The sequence below is a fragment of the Electrona antarctica genome (genome assembly GCF_951216825.1).
Source record: "Electrona antarctica genome assembly, chromosome: 6".
In the NCBI taxonomy this organism is placed as follows: Eukaryota; Metazoa; Chordata; class Actinopteri; order Myctophiformes; family Myctophidae; genus Electrona; species Electrona antarctica.
Genome location: NC_136811.1, coordinates 51,171,670 through 51,188,873, shown reverse-complemented (window position 1 = coordinate 51,188,873; position 17,204 = coordinate 51,171,670). Strand labels below are relative to the sequence as shown.

Genomic DNA, 17,204 nt, shown 5'->3' with positions numbered 1-17,204 from the left:
TCAAAAAGGTGGGCATAATAAGCTTCGGCTTCAGCCCTTTCCTTTTCGGTCAATTGTATCATGTCAACCCCTTTTCTGTATGTAACAATGTTGGATAAACCATGACCGAGACAAATAAACTATCTATCTATCTATCTATCTATCTATCTATCTATCAGAGCAGCAACCAATCGGGGCTGTCCATAATTCTTGTAGTCCACTGGTGCTCAACGTCGGCTACGGGGACCACTAGTGGTCATTATAGGCCCGTTTATGGGCCTATAATGCAGAGTATAACATGTTACAGAAAATGTTACAGACTTGTAAGGGTGCATTTAGTTATCATGTGTACACACTCTCAGAGTTACAGAATTGTAAGGGTGCATTTGGTTCCATGTGTACACTCTCAGAGTTACAGAATTGTAAGGGTCCATTTGGTTCCATGTGTACACTCTCAGGCCCCTTTTCCACCGGGTTGAACAGGTTCAGTTCTTCCAGCTCAGAGTGTTAAACACCAAGGTTCCAAAAATCTAGAATGTAACCAGTTCTAGAACCAAATTTCTCTTGGTGGAAAAAGGGCCACAGTGACAGACAACTTAGTTTAGACTAGTCATTGGTTAGACCAGTCATTAGTCCTACAACCCGTCTAAAACCCTCACCCTAAACCTAACCTCCCACGGGGCAGCACACCTAAACCTAACCGTAACCCTCTCCCAACCCTTAACGCACCCCTCACCAACCTTAATCCGGTCGTCTTAACGCACCCCTCACCAACCTTATGTCTAACCAATGACTAGTCTAAACTAAGTATGCCTCCCCCTCAAGTAACCCCGAGGGTCCGCGGACCACACTTTGATATCCACTGGAATAGTGACACGTTTCTTTCAAAGTCTCCCGTTCAACACGAGTATCGTTAGTACAGAGTTGGATGGTATGATGTTTAGTAGTTGTACTTTTATGAAGACATACAACGTAGTTGAATTTGAGCTTTAATTTAACTACTTTCAACCAGAGGCACACTTCACTGTGAGCTTGTAGATCTGATATGTATTACCTTAAAAAAACAATGACAAACATGGATGCCAGGTTGGAAGTGGTTAAACAGAACATATAATTGGATTGGAGTAAATATTAAATAACGTTATCCACCCCCCCCAAAGAAAACCGTGCAAACTGTCCGTTTATCAAAATGCCTTCAGCAGCTAATCCTCGGTTTTACCCAATAAGAGCTTGTTTCTCCACATCGCCACTCTTTTCATTGGATATAAAAATAATGAAAGAAAAACAGAACTGACATTCTGAGTCCCACCCATCGTGGACTTGACAGACCAATCGCTGCTCAGGTAGTTGGCCCCGCCCACTCAGATTTGGATGAGTTTAAAGGATGGCACGCTCTGATTCTGATTGGATGGTGAGAAGCTCCAGAACAGGAAGAGTCGGATGACGCTGGTGAAAATACCGGGTGTGTTTGGAACCTGGAAACACACACACACACACACACACACACACACACACACACACACACACACACACACACACACACACACACACACACACACACACACACACACACACACACACACACACACACACACACACACACACACACACACACACAGTAAGCTAGTGGCAGGCTACCAATGTTTTAGGTTAGCTAGTTTTAACAGTGAATGTTTTTCAAGATATTATGAAAAATATATACATTTATTTCATTAGAATCTATATAAAAATATGTCTTCTCAAAATATTCACAATCTAATATTTCCTGAATGTGTATGAATTATTAAGTGTCGGGATGACATTTAGCCTATTGCATTCTAGTCATTAATTAGGCTACCCCGGACCAACATCAAAGCACCTGTTTGTGTTTGTTTTCCCCATACCATTGTGTGCTCACTGCGGAATGGAGAGAATGAAGTCTGTCTTAATCTTGTGGGAAAGCGGAGATAGTTTACTAAATGCACGTTTTCTGCCATTAATGGATATGAAACTAGAGGACAATTAGCTGACCCCCATGTTAATTATTGGGTGAGTACAAGCAAGCGTTACACTTTTAACCCATTTTGGGCGGGAGTTTGTGTTAGCATCATGTTATGCTTTAGCAATTGAAAAATAGCAGATCTACAAGCTCGTAGCGCGCCACTCGGTGGCGCGCTACGAGCTTGTAGGTCTGCTATTTTTGAAAAATCAAAGAACCACTGACATAGAAACATAGCTTTTTCAGAAACCTGTCAGGATGTAGAAGACATTTTTAGAATCTGATCTCAGGTCAGAATGGGTTAATACAGTCGCAATGATGCCTCTCCGTAGGAGAGGTCATGTTCATTGCCTGATGTACAGTAGGTTTACTGTACATACATGTAGTCTATTGTAGTGCTGCTGGATATTGCTAGTAATATACTGTACATGTAGGCCTACTTATTATTGTCGCTGCTGCTGAATGTTGACTGTGGAAATCAGCGTGACTGACGTGAGAGAGATTACTACAATATAATAGTTGGTCAAATATCCTATAACACCGTGGCTCCACCGGGCGCGTCAGCGTCGCGTCTCCGTCACCGCCAGGGAATGTTCCCTTTTTAATCAATGAATGATTGATTGATTGCAATATTTATTAACTTATTGTTAATATTTATTAACAGTTTGCAGAATTACAGTACATTTCAAGCACAAACTCAATACAAAGGCTGTTAACTGTGAGTGGACGACCCAATTAAGCATTACACTTGTTTACAATAGGCTCCACTGCCCGCATTGCGTTGCGTTGCGTGACTGCATTAAAATTGCCCCGGTTCGTTTTTTGACGCACGCGACGGAGACGCAACGCGTCCGGTGGAGCCCCGGCGTTAGCTGCTTTCCCCATTCTCTACCTATTTCTGGAAATAATGGGTCGCACACACCAAGACTGCATTTTAGTAATTTATTCTTGTATTTTGGACAGGAGACAATTTATTCTTGCATTTTTGGACAGGAGACAATTTATTCTTGCATTTTTGGACAGGAGACAATTTATTCTTGCATTTTGGACAGGAGACATAATAAATTACTGAAATGCAGTCTTGGTGTGTGCGACCCATTACCGTCCGTGGTAAAAATCTAATCTTGTCCACCACAATATGGCTTGGTGGTGCCCCTGAATATGTTTGTTGAGTTTGTATTAGTCTGTCTGTCTGTGCACGTGTGTGTGTGTGTGTGTGTGTGTGTGTGTGTGTGTGTGTGTGTGTGTGTGTGTGTGTGTGTGTGTGTGTGTGTGTGTGTGTGTGTGTGTGTGTGTGTGTGTGTATGCGTGTGTGCGCGTCTCACCATGATGTAGTAATCATTGAGCTGGTGTCCATACAGAACCCAGGAGGTGGAGGTGAGGAACGTAGCCACCGTCAGAGAGAAGGACAGACACTCCAGGTTTCTACTGCGAATTATCCCCACCTGAAAACATACTGGCAATTATCCCCACCTGAAAACATACTGGCAATTATCCCCACCTGAAAAAAATACTGGCAATTATCCCCACCTGAAAAAATACTGGCAATTATCCCCACCTGAAAAAATACTGGCAATTATCCCCACCTGAAAACATACTGCCAATTATCCCCACCTGAAAAAATACTGGCAATTATCCCCACCTGAAAACATACTGCCAATTATCCCCACCTGAAAAAATACTGGCAATTATCCCCACCTGAAAAAATATTGGCAATTATCCCCACCTGAAAAAATACTGGCAATTATCCCCACCTGAAAACATACTGGCAATTATCCCCACCTGAAAACAATACTGCCAATTATCCCCACCTGAAAACAATACTGCCAATTATCCCCACCTGAAAACAACACTGCCAATTATCCCCACCTGAAAACATACTGCCAATTATCCCCACCTGAAAACAATACTGCCAATTATCCCCACCTGAAAGAATACTGCCAATTATCCCCACCTGAAAGAATACTGCCAATTATCCCCACCTGAAAAAATACTGCCAATTATCCCCACCTGAAAAAATACTGGCAATTATCCCCACCTGAAAGAATACTGCCAATTATCCCCACCTGAAAAAATACTGCCAATTATCCCCAACTGAAAACATACTGCCAATTATCCCCACCTGAAAACATACTGCCAATTATCCCCACTTGAAAACATACTGCCAATTATCCCCACTTGAAAACATACTGCCAATTATCCCCACCTGAAAACATACTGCCAATTATCCCCACCTGAAAACATATATATACATATATATATATATATATATATATATATATCCCCCCTCTGAGACCAGAGGGCCCAAAACCTATGCTAATTAGTCGGGCCGGGCCGAGCCTTGGGCTCGGTGATTTTGTTTATTTAAAAAAAAGAAAGAATGTTAGTATAACGCACTGGCATTTCAGAGTCAGACTCAGAGTAGCCTGGAACTCACCTATGCTTTTTATGGCATAGGCAGCTCCCGGCAGGATCCGCCGGGAGAAACTATGCGCAGCTGCGCGACATGAGACTAATTACTCAGAGCGACAGAGAGAGAGGAGTGTGTGTGTGTACATGTGTGCGTGTGTGTGTCAATTTAACAAAGGTGCAGACGATCAGAAATCAGCAGAGAGTGAGAGATGTTTGCGCTACTCTATGCCGAATTGAAGTGGACTCGGACAACTTTTTTTTTCTCCCTGGAAATAAAAACGTCTGGGTTTCCGAGGCTAGACTCAGAGCAGCACTCAGCACGCACTGCACGCAGGCAGCACAGCAGAGAGAAGTGAACGGTGGTTGTTGAGACTTGCTACCGCTGGCTGGCCTCTGGTTTGTGCACCAAAGAGCGTCTAACCAGTTAACTTGCCATATGCTTAAATGTTTTATAAGATCAATCAGGTCATCACACGATGGCTCGTTTTGGAAGCGTCAGGTTGTACTGTGCTATCTGGTTAAACCCAGCTGGCTGCGATGAATAACCTTATCATTAATCTACGTCACCAGTCGTCCATAATAAGTGATATAACTCTGTAAACGCTATAAAACATAAGCTACTGTACAACTTAAACAAGTTAGCCTACATGATGACCACGCAATGTTACAGTCCACTGCAGGCTACAGGCTATTTGATTTGCAAAATGCTTAGTATTATAACCTCCGTCCGTCGGCGCACCTCGTTATTATGTGCCCAAAATAACAGATCTGTAAGCTGTCGAGACACGCCATGAGCGGCGCGTGGATAGTTTGTATGTTTGTTCTTTTGGACACCGTCTGTGACGCACGCACATTACGCGTGTATGTATTTGGGTTAAGAGGCAATGATTGATGTAAACTACAGTAGTACTACTAGATTATAGCCAAGTTGGCAGTTGATATAATAATAATGTCGCTCTGTGCAGGACTGTCGCACGACAGTGAATGATTGCACTTTGCGAACGGGGACAATACTTGGACATAACTGCGTCACTTCAGAGGAAACCGAGGATGTAAAGCTATATAAATGCACCATTTACCATTTTACTCACCCCACTGGAATCCATTAGAATGATGGAAATGGAACATTAACAGCCTAACGTGAGTTACATAAATCTGCGATAAGTCAGTTGAACTCCGTTCTCACTCTCACACACTGAACCACGGCTCCGCCGTGCCAGCCATTTAGTGGCGTTTTTTCCCCCCTTCTTTTTTTTAGTCTGGCTTTTTCGGGCTTCGGGCCGAACATTATGGTAATTCTTAGGGTCGGGCCGACCCTCGGGCCGGCCCAGTTAGGGTAGGGTGGGGCCGGGCCTTAATTTTTGGGCCCGTTGAGAACACTATTCTCCACATCATGACGATTACAATCATCAATTGTGATTATCTGACGATAACTGCTATCAGACGAGTGTGTACTATTATTTATGTATAGTTTATACTATTTGTTGTGACAGGCCTACAGGACGTGATGAGACACCAAACACGGACGTACAGAGGACATGTGCTGAGACATAGGACAGACAGACAGACAGACAGACAGACAGACAGACAGACAGAGACAGACATACAGACAACGCAGAGTCCCTGTGTGTCACCACGGAGACAGAAGACACAAACAGAGCCAGAACAACAACAGGAAGACACGCAGCAGAGGAAGAAAGACAGGAAACATTAAGAAGGATCACACCGACGGGGGGAGGAGGGGGGGGGGGGGGGTCGAGAGAGAAGGAGACAAACAGGATGAGATATAAAGACATGAAGAACAGAGAGACAGCTGTATTGTACAGCACAGAGCGCAGCGGCGCTGGTAGAGAGCCGTGTACTGAAGAACATTTTGTTCAGTATACATAAATAGACAGACAGCTGTAGGGTAGAAACCTCGTTTCTCATATATATATATATACACAGCTCTACAAGCTCAAAATCTGCAACACAAACATTGGACATAATGAGGTTTACACACGATAGCAACGGGCAGCGGTGGCCTAAGGGTTAGAGGAGCGCCCTTGTTGCCGAAAGGTTGCCGGACGGGCAGGAAAAATCTGGGTGGGGAAGTGATTGTCATCACTCACCCAACACCGCTGAAGTGCCCTTGAGCAAGGCACTGAACCCCCAACTGCTCCCCCTGGAGCTGCTTAGTGGCCAACAGTATAAGACTGTGGTTGTACTGGTCAGCTCCCAGGTTTTAATGTGTGTGTGTGTGCGTGTGTGTGTCTGTCTGTGTGTTTCTATGTGCAGGGCGTTGCTGAAAATGAGCACCTGTGCTCAGCTACCTCCCTGCGGGATCCGCAGATATACCCACGATCTGTGCATCTTTAGTCTGTGTGTGTGTGTGTGTGTGTGTGTGTGTGTGTGTGTGTGTGTGTGTGTGTGTGTGTGTGTGTGTGTGTGTGTGTGTGTGTGTGTGCGCGCGCGCATGTGTGCATGCGTGCATAGGTTGCCACTATTAGTACCTAATATAACAATCGTGTCCGTGCTGAAAGACACGGACGTTGTGTGTGTGTGTGTGTGTGTGTGTGTGACATACACTTTGTTTTGATTGTATTGTTCCACTTTTTGCTTTGGCAATGTAAATGTACAGTATGTTTTCTCATGCCAATAAAGCCCTTTGAATTGAATGCACACAGAATAAATCTTCCTACTACCGGGCCGCTTCCCTACTTCCTTCACAGGTGTTACTGATGATACTAATTAAGGCTCTGTTCCATTTAGTGTGCAGTGGTTCACAAACTTTTTAATTTCAAGGACCCCCCATAACTCTGGGAGTCTACAAATGGAACCAAATACCACATGGACCCGTCTCAGAATTACACAACCATACAGGGCCATTTGGAAAGCCACTCAAGGGGCACTTTAGGACACACTGACTGGGGTAGCAGAGTGTTTCCAGTGAGCCAACATGCACAACAGCAGCACCCTGACTCTGTTTGACCAGAATGGAACAATCTGAGCCTTCATTAGTATCATCCGTAACACCTGTGAAGAAAGAAGGGAAGGGGCCCAAGTTCTTTCCAAAATGGCATGTGTGCATATAGCCAAATTGCGTGCGTGCGACGTCTGTGTGTGCTGGTCGTACCAGGTCAGTGAGAGGGGACATGTACATGCTGACGGTCACCAGGCTGCAGGTCAGACCCAGCTGGTCCAGACGAGACTCCCCCGGAGGCAGGAGCACCGCGAAGTACACGCACCCAGCCGCCAACACGGCTGAGGCACACAGCATCTGGAAGTATACACGCCTCTGTCACGCAGACACACGCACGGGGGGGGGGGATAAAAAGACAGTGAGTACACACAAACACACACCCAATCTGGTAGACAGTGGTGGAAAGTAACTAAGTGTTTACTTAACTCATTCTGGCCGCGTTATGAGCTTGTAGGTCTGCTATTTTTGAAAAATAGTGAAAATGTGGCGGAAATCTTTGAATATATTCTTTCAGAGCGAAAGTTTTTACGTCAAATCTTTGCTTCTGGGTGGGTCCATGGAACAACATATTTTGAGATAGAGGTCGGCGGCCAATTACATATAATCTTTGGGATCCTTGACATGAAATATTGAGCATGTCAGTAACTTGCTGTAATATATTAGGTGGTAGGTGGGTGTTATGGGTGGTGTTGTGACCTTGTGCTTGCTGTAGTATATTAGGTGGTAGGTGGGTGTTACGGGTGATGTTGTGACCTTGTGTTTGCTGTAGTATATTAGGTTGTAGGTGGGTGTTACGGGTGATGTTGTGACCTTGTGTTTGCTGTAGTATATTAGGTGGACCACCTAATATACTACAGCAAACACAAGGTCACAACATCACCCGTAACACCCACCTACCACCCACCTACCACCGTGGTAGGTGGGTGTTACGGGTGATGTTGTGACCTTGTGTTTGCTGTAGTATATTAGGTGGTAGGTGGGTGTTACGGGTGATGTTGTGACCTTGTGTTTGCTGTAGTATATTAGGTGGTAGGTGGGTGTTATGGGTGATGTTGTGACCTTGTGTTTGCTGTAGTATATTAGGTGGTAGGTGGGTGTTACGGGTGGAGTTGTGACCTTGTGTTTGCTGTAGTATATTAGGTGGTAGGTGGGTGTTACGGGTGGAGTTGTGACCTTGTGTTTGCTGTTCTGTAGTATATTAGGTGGTAGGTGGGTGTTACGGGTGATGTTGTGACCTTGTGTTTGCTGTTCTGTAGTATATTAGGTGGTAGGTGGGTGTTACGGGTGGAGGTGTGACCTTGTGTTTGCTGTAGTATATTAGGTGGTAGGTGGGTGTTACGGGTGGAGTTGTGACCTTGTGTTTGCTGTAGTATATTAGGTGGTAGGTGTTACGGGTGGTGTTGTGACCTTGTGTTTGCTGTAGTATATTAGGTGGTAGGTGGGTGTTACGGGTAGAGTTGTGACCTTGTGTTTGCTGTAGTATATTAGGTGGTAGGTGTTACGGGTGGAGTTGTGACCTTGTGTTTGCTGTAGTATATTAGGTGGTAGGTGGGTGTTACGGGTAGAGTTGTGACCTTGTGTTTGCTGTAGTATATTAGGTGGTAGGTGTTACGGGTGGAGTTGTGACCTTGTGTTTGCTGTAGTATATTAGGTGGTAGGTGTTACGGGTGGTGTTGTGACCTTGTGTTTGCTGTAGTATATTAGGTGGTAGGTGGGTGTTACGGGTGGAGTTGTGACCTTGTGTTTGCTGTAGTATATTAGGTGGTAGGTGGGTGTTACGGGTGGAGTTGTGACCTTGTGTTTGCTGTAGTATATTAGGTGGTAGGTGGGTGTTACGGGTGGAGTTGTGACCTTGTGTTTGCTGTAGTATTTTAGGTGGTAGGTGGGTGTTACGGGTGATGTTGTGACCTTGTGCTTGCTGTAGTTAGTATATTAGGCAGTATTGATTACAACAGTTTGCAGAATTACAGTACATTTCAAGCACAAACTCAACACAAAGACTGTTAACTGTGAGTGGACGACCCAATTAAGCATTACACTTGTTTACAAGAGGGTCCACCATGTTCAATTCATCAAAACATTTAGAGACGTACAAATAGACACATATACAATGAGGGGGAAAAAAGGGGGGGGGGTGCGGTGGGGGATTCAGATTTTTACGGGGGCCAGTTTCGAATTGCAGCCGTCCGTAGGTGCCCTTTGAGAGCGGTTTTGAAGGAGTCAAGGGATTTGCATGTCTTAATGACTGTTGGTAGGGCGTTCCACATTTTGGTGGCATAGGAGCGAAAAGAATTTAGTCCCTTGTTTGTGCCGAATCTGGGTTGTACATGGTTCATTGCACTCCCTCTGGTGTTGTGGGTGTGGACTTCGTTAACATTAAGGAAGTATCTAGACAGGTACATGGGTATCTTGGTGGTGTATCGAATCTTGTGGACCAGACCCATTGCAAGATGCTGTACTCTGTCGTCGACCCTAAGCCATTCCAGTCTGTCAAAGTGGGCAGGGGTGAGGTGGGTACAGGGGGTGAGGCCAAGTAGGAGCCTGACCAGTTGGTTTTGGGAAGCCTGGAGCCTAGTAGGTGTTACGGGTGGTGTTGTGACCTTGTGCTTGCTGTAGTAGAGGTAGGAGGTGATGTAGAGGAACTGCAGCAAGGCTCCGATGGTGTTCACCAGGACCAGAGTGCCGTCTCTCTTCAGCATCCCATAATACAACCAGCCCAGGTTACTGGCGGAGAGACCAGAGAGTACCGTTAGAAACATTCGACAAGACGTGCTACTGTGACCAGAGGTCTTCACGGCTACGCTCGGAAAACACAAGATACCCCCCATAACCGTATGGGAGCAGGTACATGGTTTATTTACCATTTAAGATACCCCCCATAACCGTATGGGAGCAGGTACATGGTTTATTTACCATTTAAGATACCCCCCATAACCGTATGGGAGCAGGTACATGGTTTATTTACAAGTGGTTTATTATGGAAATGGTTTATTACACTTTATCTTCTGACACTACTTTAGTGGCAGCGGTGGCCGAACAGTTTGCGGAGCGGTCTTGATACCGGAAGGTCGCCAGTTCGTATCCCCGGACCGGCACGTTAAAATTACCACCGCTGAAGTGCCCTTGAGCAAGGCATTGAACCACTACCATGAAATGTTCTATATGAGCAGGGCCTGGCTGTAAACAAGTATCTGATGCTTAGTCCAGTTACCCTGGGTAAATATAGTAACTTTGCTTTGCTTTGCTTACCCAGAGACTAGACCTCACTTTGAGACAAGGACAACTTTTGTTTGTTTTTTTTAAACCAAGGTTCACGTTATAGATTAGTAAAAGATGAGTGTACTGGTATTTATTATATTTTTTTCATTTACTGCTTTCAACTACTAGTTTCAGAATTTCCTGGGGTCTAGTAGGACTACAGTTAATAATAATAAAGAAATTGCCGTAAACCTTTGTAAAATAAAATAAAAAAACATATTTAGCCACTTGCGTGAACTGAGAGACAGCTGTATTGTACAGTACACACACTAGTATTTAGCCACTTGCGTGAATACGCAAGTGGCTAAATACACATCTTTTACTTTCTCTAATAACGACCTAAAACATGAACCTTGGTTGTCGGTATATCTACGGGATGATGACAAAATGGCATTGTACATCTCCTCTCAACCTAGTATGATTTATGTAACTCTCGGAAGTGGGAATGAAAGATTAAAGGGTTTTTTTGTGTGGTATTTTTTCATTGAGTCATAAGAACAATGTTGGCATAACTAAGGTATTTGCTGAAAAACATGTTTTTACATGCATAGATCATCAATCAACAATAATACACTAAGTATTTACACACTGACAGTACACACACACTTACTTGAGGCAGGTGGTGAGGAACGGCAGGAACTGGACATTGTCAGCACTCTTTGTCGCTCTCATCTTTCTTAGGTCCGTCCTGACGAACACACACACACACACACACACACACACACACACACACACACACACACACACACACACACACACACACACACACACACACACACACACACACACACACACACACACACACACACACACACACACACACACACACACACACACACATTACTATTTTGTCGAAGTAAGCACTATTAAAGCAAGCCACATCCTCTACAGGAGCAATGCATTTGGTTGACAGACCAGCCGTGTGTGTGTGTGTGTGTGCCTGTGTGTGTGTGCCTGTGCGTGTGTGTGTGTGTGTGTGTGTGTGTGTGTGTGTGTGTGTGTGTGTGTGTGTGTGTGTGTGTGTGTGTGTGTGTGTGTGTGTGTGTGTCTGTGTGCCTGTGTGTGTGTGTGCGTGCACAGCTGGCAAAATAATGAACAGGGAAGTACATCACCAACACCTCTCAGAATGTCCCTGAGTAATTATTTATCATCTTCTCATCTCTGTTGAGTTGGACAGCGTGACACGACAACATATGTGGACTTTCTGGACAATAAAATTATACTTTTGTGTTACAGTGGCACACACAATGGCATGACGGAGCATACATTTAGGTTTAAGACTCAATGCCACTATCGTCAGCAAAAGCAATCATCATCATCATTTTGAAATGGAAGACTTTCTCTAGTGGTGCATTGGTACTCAAAGTGGGGTCCGGGGACCCCCAGGGGTCAGTCTACAAGCTTCACAGCACAGTGGCGTATCTCTACAATAATTGCGGAAATAAGGCAAAATCCATTTCTGCCTGTCCAATTATCCATACACTGAGAGGACAAACATCAGACCTGAGAACTATTAGTGGGAAGCTGATTGGCCACTGCGCATAGTAGAGCGCGCCCCTCAATTCACATTGGAATGCAAATGCATGCCTTTCAGCCTCTGTATCCTACTCGTCTGGCAGGTATATGTCTTTGAAAACCTTTTGTGCTTTTGATTGTGCGGCGGCGGCATATCTTGCCTGCCCAAAATGCAATTCCTGGAAACGCTACTGTCACGGCACGGCACGATTTTCTTTCTTTTTTCTTCATAAACCTTCTCTCCTGGGGAAACCTGGCACAAAACCTTTTCAAAAGGGGGTCCACTCCACTCCGGTCAAATGTGGGGGTCCTTCACTTGAAAATGTTTGAGAAGCAGTGTTCTAGGAGGCGCCCGGGTGGCGAAGTGGTAAAGTCCATGCCCACTGCCACGGTGGGTGTGGGTTCAAATCAAAATCAAATCCAGTGGTGCATCCGGCTTTGTCTGGCGTCTATACGAACACAACTGTCCCGTGTTTGGGGGAGGGAAACTGGGCGGGGAGGGTGGGTGATATTGGAGGAATTAATTCACACAGCGACTAAATTGTAGATCTACTATTTTCACTAGTTTGGGTCTCGGGAAAATGTCTAATCTCTCCTTTTGGGTCTCGACCTGAAGACTTTGGGAACCACTGCTATAGTGGTCTACTTTCCTTTTATGTCTCGTCTGCACACAACAGGAGACTATTTGCACAAAGGCCTATGTTCAATATCTGTTACTGCTCTATTGCTGCTACACCTTAGGTATATATATACACAGTATACAGTTGGTGGTGGCAGCGGTGGCTCAGGGGTAGACTGGCTGGATGGTAACCGCAAGGTTGCCAGTTCGAACCTGGGCTCCCCCAGAGTTAGTGTCGAAGTGTCCTTGAGCAAGACACTGAACCCCTGATTGCTCCTGATGTGCTGGTTGGTGCCTTGCATGGTTTCCGCCGCCATCAGTGTATGAATGCACAATCTAATCTATGTAAAGCGCCTTGGATATAGGCGCTCTATAAATGCACCATTTATTTACCATCTGCAGCTACTACTAAAAAGGTAGTGATATTTCTTTGTTAAAATAAAGTCAAAGTCAAAGTCGTACGATTTGTCACACACGTTACCACAGTGAAATTTGTTCTCCGCATTTGACCCATCTCTTGGAGCGGTGCGCCGCGCTCGGGAATCATTTGATTAGTAGATTTGACCCCCAATCCAACCCTTTGGGTCAAGCAGGGAGGCATTGGGTCCCATTTTTACAGTCTTTGGTATGACCCGACCGGGGATTGAACCCCGACCTCCCAGTTTCAGGGCGGACACTCTAACCACAAGGCCACTGAGCTGGTAATAAGTGGTAGGTATAGGTAAATAAGTGGTAAATAAGTGTTATATAGCTCTATATTGTGATTTTGCTCATTGCTACAGCGTGTTTGTTCAGTGACCGGAGTCTGCACGTCTCTCCTGCTCTACGAGAAGCAGAAAATGATTTTCCGGACGGGAAGAACTCACACAGGATATACAGGATAAGCAAGATGTGTTATTGGAAGTGATGACACAAAGAAAACAGCAGACAACAAAATTGGAACTGAAACTACACTATAAGATTGAAGCTGATAAATGAGTTATCTCTCTCTCCCTGATTGGCTGAAACTTCACCACCCACCGGGAAATGTAATTTACGAAGAAAGAAAACGATTAAATGATAAAATAGTTTGAGATGGAGGTTTTATTAAATAAATACATGTCTGTGGTTATTCAAGTTCATTCTAATGGGTTCACTTCAATATTATATAATCACATTGTGTTTATTTTTTTTAGATTTAGATTTGATTCATTCCACTGGGTTGACTGTCTCAATCAGATTGTGTTTATTTATCTATACTGACGCCTCGGGGTGTGGAGCTGTCACTTCTGACATTATTGCAAAAACACGCCAAAGAGAGAGAGAGAAGCACAGACAAACAAAGCTTCCATTCCACACTCCATCATCACACCATCACACGCTGTGGGCTTGGAGATCGGTGGCACGACACCCTCGTACGGACGGAGGTTTAATTAAAAAAGGAGTTTTTTTTTTTTACTTTGAATTCGCATTAACTCACAGCCTAAAGATTTAGACTCTCGTAGATGTATTTGATCGATTCTGACATGAATGTCAGAATCAATCAAATGCATCCACGTAGAGTCTAACATCTTTAGGCTATAATTATTATCATTTAACTTACAGTCCCGTGGAGAACATCCCGACGGTGAACAGGATGCACATCCATGACAGCAGCTGCAGCAGCTCCATGGAACCACGCGGAGCTTTGTTAGGTCACTTGTTTTGTTATCGTTTTTATTGTTATTAATGATGAACTATGATGAGAAATAAAGAAGCAGAGAGAGAGAGCTTCTCCTTGTTGTTATTTCCGTGTTTGTAATCAGTGGCCTGGGGCTCCGCGGCTCCGATTGGCCGAGCAGGGCATGTGGGTGGGGAGGGTTCACCCAATAGAGAAACGCCGAGATGCATTAGCAGGCACGCGGTGGCGACGCGGAGATCGACGGGTCCAAAGAGCCAATGGGTGGAGTGTGCGTTTTGTGGAGGAGGGGTTTAGCTTTATTATGACTTTATTTTGACTGTGAAACACAATGTAATTAATGATGATAAAGGTATTACTATACGTTATTCATTGTTGAATTTTATTTAGATAGATAGAGACAGACAGGCAGACAGGCAGACAGGCAGGCAGACAGGCAGACAAGCAGGCAGGCAGACAGACAGACAGACAGACAGGCAGGCAGGCAGGCAGGCAGGCAGGCAGGCAGACAGGCAGGCAGGCAGACAAGCAGGCAGACAAGCAGGCAGACAGGCAGGCAGGCAGGCAGGCAGGCAGACAAGCAGGCAGACAAGCAGGCAGGCAGGCAGGCAGGCAGGCAGACAGACAAGCAGGCAGACAAGCAGGCAGGAAGACAGACAGACAGACAGACAGACAGACAGACAGACAAACAGACAGACAGACATAAAGTACCATATGTTCCTCAAAATGTCAACAAGGAACTCCAATTATTGTAGGCGAACAAAAATATGATATAACTAGAAAAAGTGCCCTTCTGGGCACAGGTCTCCACCAGGACGATAGGAGTGTGTGTGTGATGTTTGGCAAAATGTTTTGGAGCAATATAAATGTGTGTGTGTGTGTGTGTGTGTGTGTGTGTGTGTGTGTGTGTGTGTGTGTGTGTGTGTGTGTGTGTGTGTGTGATGCGGCTTGGCCTGTTGTAGCGCCACCATGAGGCTGTCAAGTGGCATTTCTTCCAAAGCCTAGTGGGAATATGCATGCACAGTTTCACCACAATCGGACGCTGCGTTGAGTAGTTGTGGCGATTTGTACAAAACGGGTACAAAGCGGGCTACTCCTGAAAAGTTTAGAAGCCAATTGTTGCCAATGAGGGTGGATTATGATAAATCAAACAAGCCCGTCTTGATCACATGACTATGGAGAGCATGTGTACCGATTTGCGTGAAATTTGGATAAAATCTGAAGGAGTAATATTAGAAAATGTGTTTTACATATGCCGGCCTCCTGGTGGCGCTATAAAGAGCAGATGTGAAAAATTCCAGGCAAAGGTTTTTCCTTGGCCTCTAGGGAGTTGGCATACAAAGTTATCCACAGATCCGTGCAGTTAGAGGTAAAAACACTTTTCAGCCAGTTATAGCGCCACCATGAGGCTGAGTTGAAAATGTTCATGTGGCATTTCTTCCTCGGCCTAGTGGGAATGTGCGTGCACAATTTTACGGAAATCACACGATGTGTTGATGATTTGCAGCATTTTGTTTGAAACCGAGTACTCCTGCGAACTTTGGAAGCCAATCTTAGCCAATCAGGATGGAGTCTGAGAAATCTGAAAGACCTGTTTCGTTGAATGGCTCTAGAGAGACTGTGTACCAATTTGCGTGATGTTTGGACAAAATCTGTAGGTGTACTGTCCAAAAACATGTTTTGCACAAAGCGGCCTCCTGGTGGCGCTATAACAGGCCGTTCTGGAAATTTTGGGGCAGAGGTTCATCGTTGGCATCCAGGGAGTGTGTGTGCAAATTTTGGCATCGACCGGGTTAACGGTGCCGGAGATTAGCTGTTCACAGACGGAAGGACGGACGGACGGACGGACGGACACACACACACACGGACGGACGGACGGAGTGCAAAACATACTCTCTCCCCATGCCTTCGGCCTGGTGGAGACAATAATATATCATAGCAACGTTGGTTGTGTGTGTTCTAACTTCTAAGTGGATTACAGTGAATGATCTGACATGGCGAGCATAACTGAATGAGAAGGTGAAGGGGATTTAAAAAAAGATCAAATGTAAAAGAACATTTAGCTAATCCCTGCAGGCTCCAATGACTTCATCCTGAGCATACATAACATGGGGGTCTATCAGACTATCACTACCATATATGGTCATAACATGGGGGTCTATCACTACCATATATGGTCGGCTCCATGGTCCAGTGTGACAGTGAGATGGAACCTCAAATTAACTCTCAGTTTATTTTTAATTTTATTATTAACCTTAATTTAACCGGCAAAAACACATTGAGGCGTCTCTTTTACAAGTGGGAACTGGCCAAGAGGCAGAAATACAATGACATTTCAATACTTCATTGTACATGTAGTCACATTACAGTCAGAACAGCAAATAAAACATCCATGATACACCTCAAAGTACCTATATGAAATATATACAACAAATCACAAAATATTAACAGAAATAATAATTATATAGGCATGAACAAAGGCTAGTACATATCCAAACATGTGCAGGTGTTGGACTGTACATCTAAGATAATCCTTTTGAAACTTCTTAAAGGAACTTTCAAAGCCAGTTGAAGTGGTATTTCTTCTCAAAGTGGGGTCCAGGGGTTCCCCAGGGGTCGTGGGGGTCCCCAGGGGGTCAAAGTGGGGTCCAGGGGGTCCCCATGCAGGCACTTGAGAGTTAGGAACCAAAAGGACTGTAACTCTGAGAGTGTACAATGGAACCAAATGGACCCAGCCTTATGGGTCTGTAACTCTGAGACTGACTGGCCCGGTACTGTAAAAAAAGTTAAAGTCCCCCCCCAGGTGCTAGCCCCTCCTATGCCC

At 44.8% G+C, this 17,204-nt stretch overlaps 1 protein-coding gene across 2 annotated transcripts; it reads right to left on the bottom strand.

Moving 5' to 3' along the window:
- Positions 1-952: 952 nt before the first annotated feature.
- On the bottom strand, positions 953-14,523 carry slc50a1 (solute carrier family 50 member 1). 2 transcript variants are annotated; one of them, XM_079504056.1, is made up of 6 exons: positions 14,306-14,523; positions 11,200-11,277; positions 9,878-10,055; positions 7,485-7,646; positions 3,283-3,402; positions 953-1,454 (listed from the first exon to the last, which is right to left on the bottom strand). In XM_079504056.1, exons 1-6 carry the CDS (start codon positions 14,371-14,373, stop codon positions 1,341-1,343), a joined length of 720 nt encoding a protein of 239 aa, XP_079360182.1. In that variant the 5' UTR covers positions 14,374-14,523; the 3' UTR covers positions 953-1,340. The 2 variants fall into 2 exon arrangements, with proteins under 2 accessions (XP_079360182.1, XP_079360183.1); XM_079504057.1 differs by having other exon boundaries at positions 9,932-10,055.
- Between the last annotated feature and the right edge of the window lie 2,681 nt (positions 14,524-17,204).

What these genes read in the sequence shown, in the direction of transcription:
- slc50a1 (XM_079504056.1), bottom strand. Translation starts at nt 14,373, where the DNA reads ATGGAGCTGCTGCAGCTGCTGTCATGGATGTGCATCCTGTTCACCGTC. An exon ending in AGGCTTCCCAAAACCAACTG is followed by an intron (nt 7,647 to 9,877) that starts GTCAGGCTCCTA and finishes TCTGCGTGACAG; the next exon opens with AGGCGTGTATACTTCCAGAT. An exon ending in TGTCCCCTCTCACTGACCTG is followed by an intron (nt 3,403 to 7,484) that starts GTACGACCAGCA and finishes GTATGTTTTCAG; the next exon opens with GTGGGGATAATTCGCAGTAG.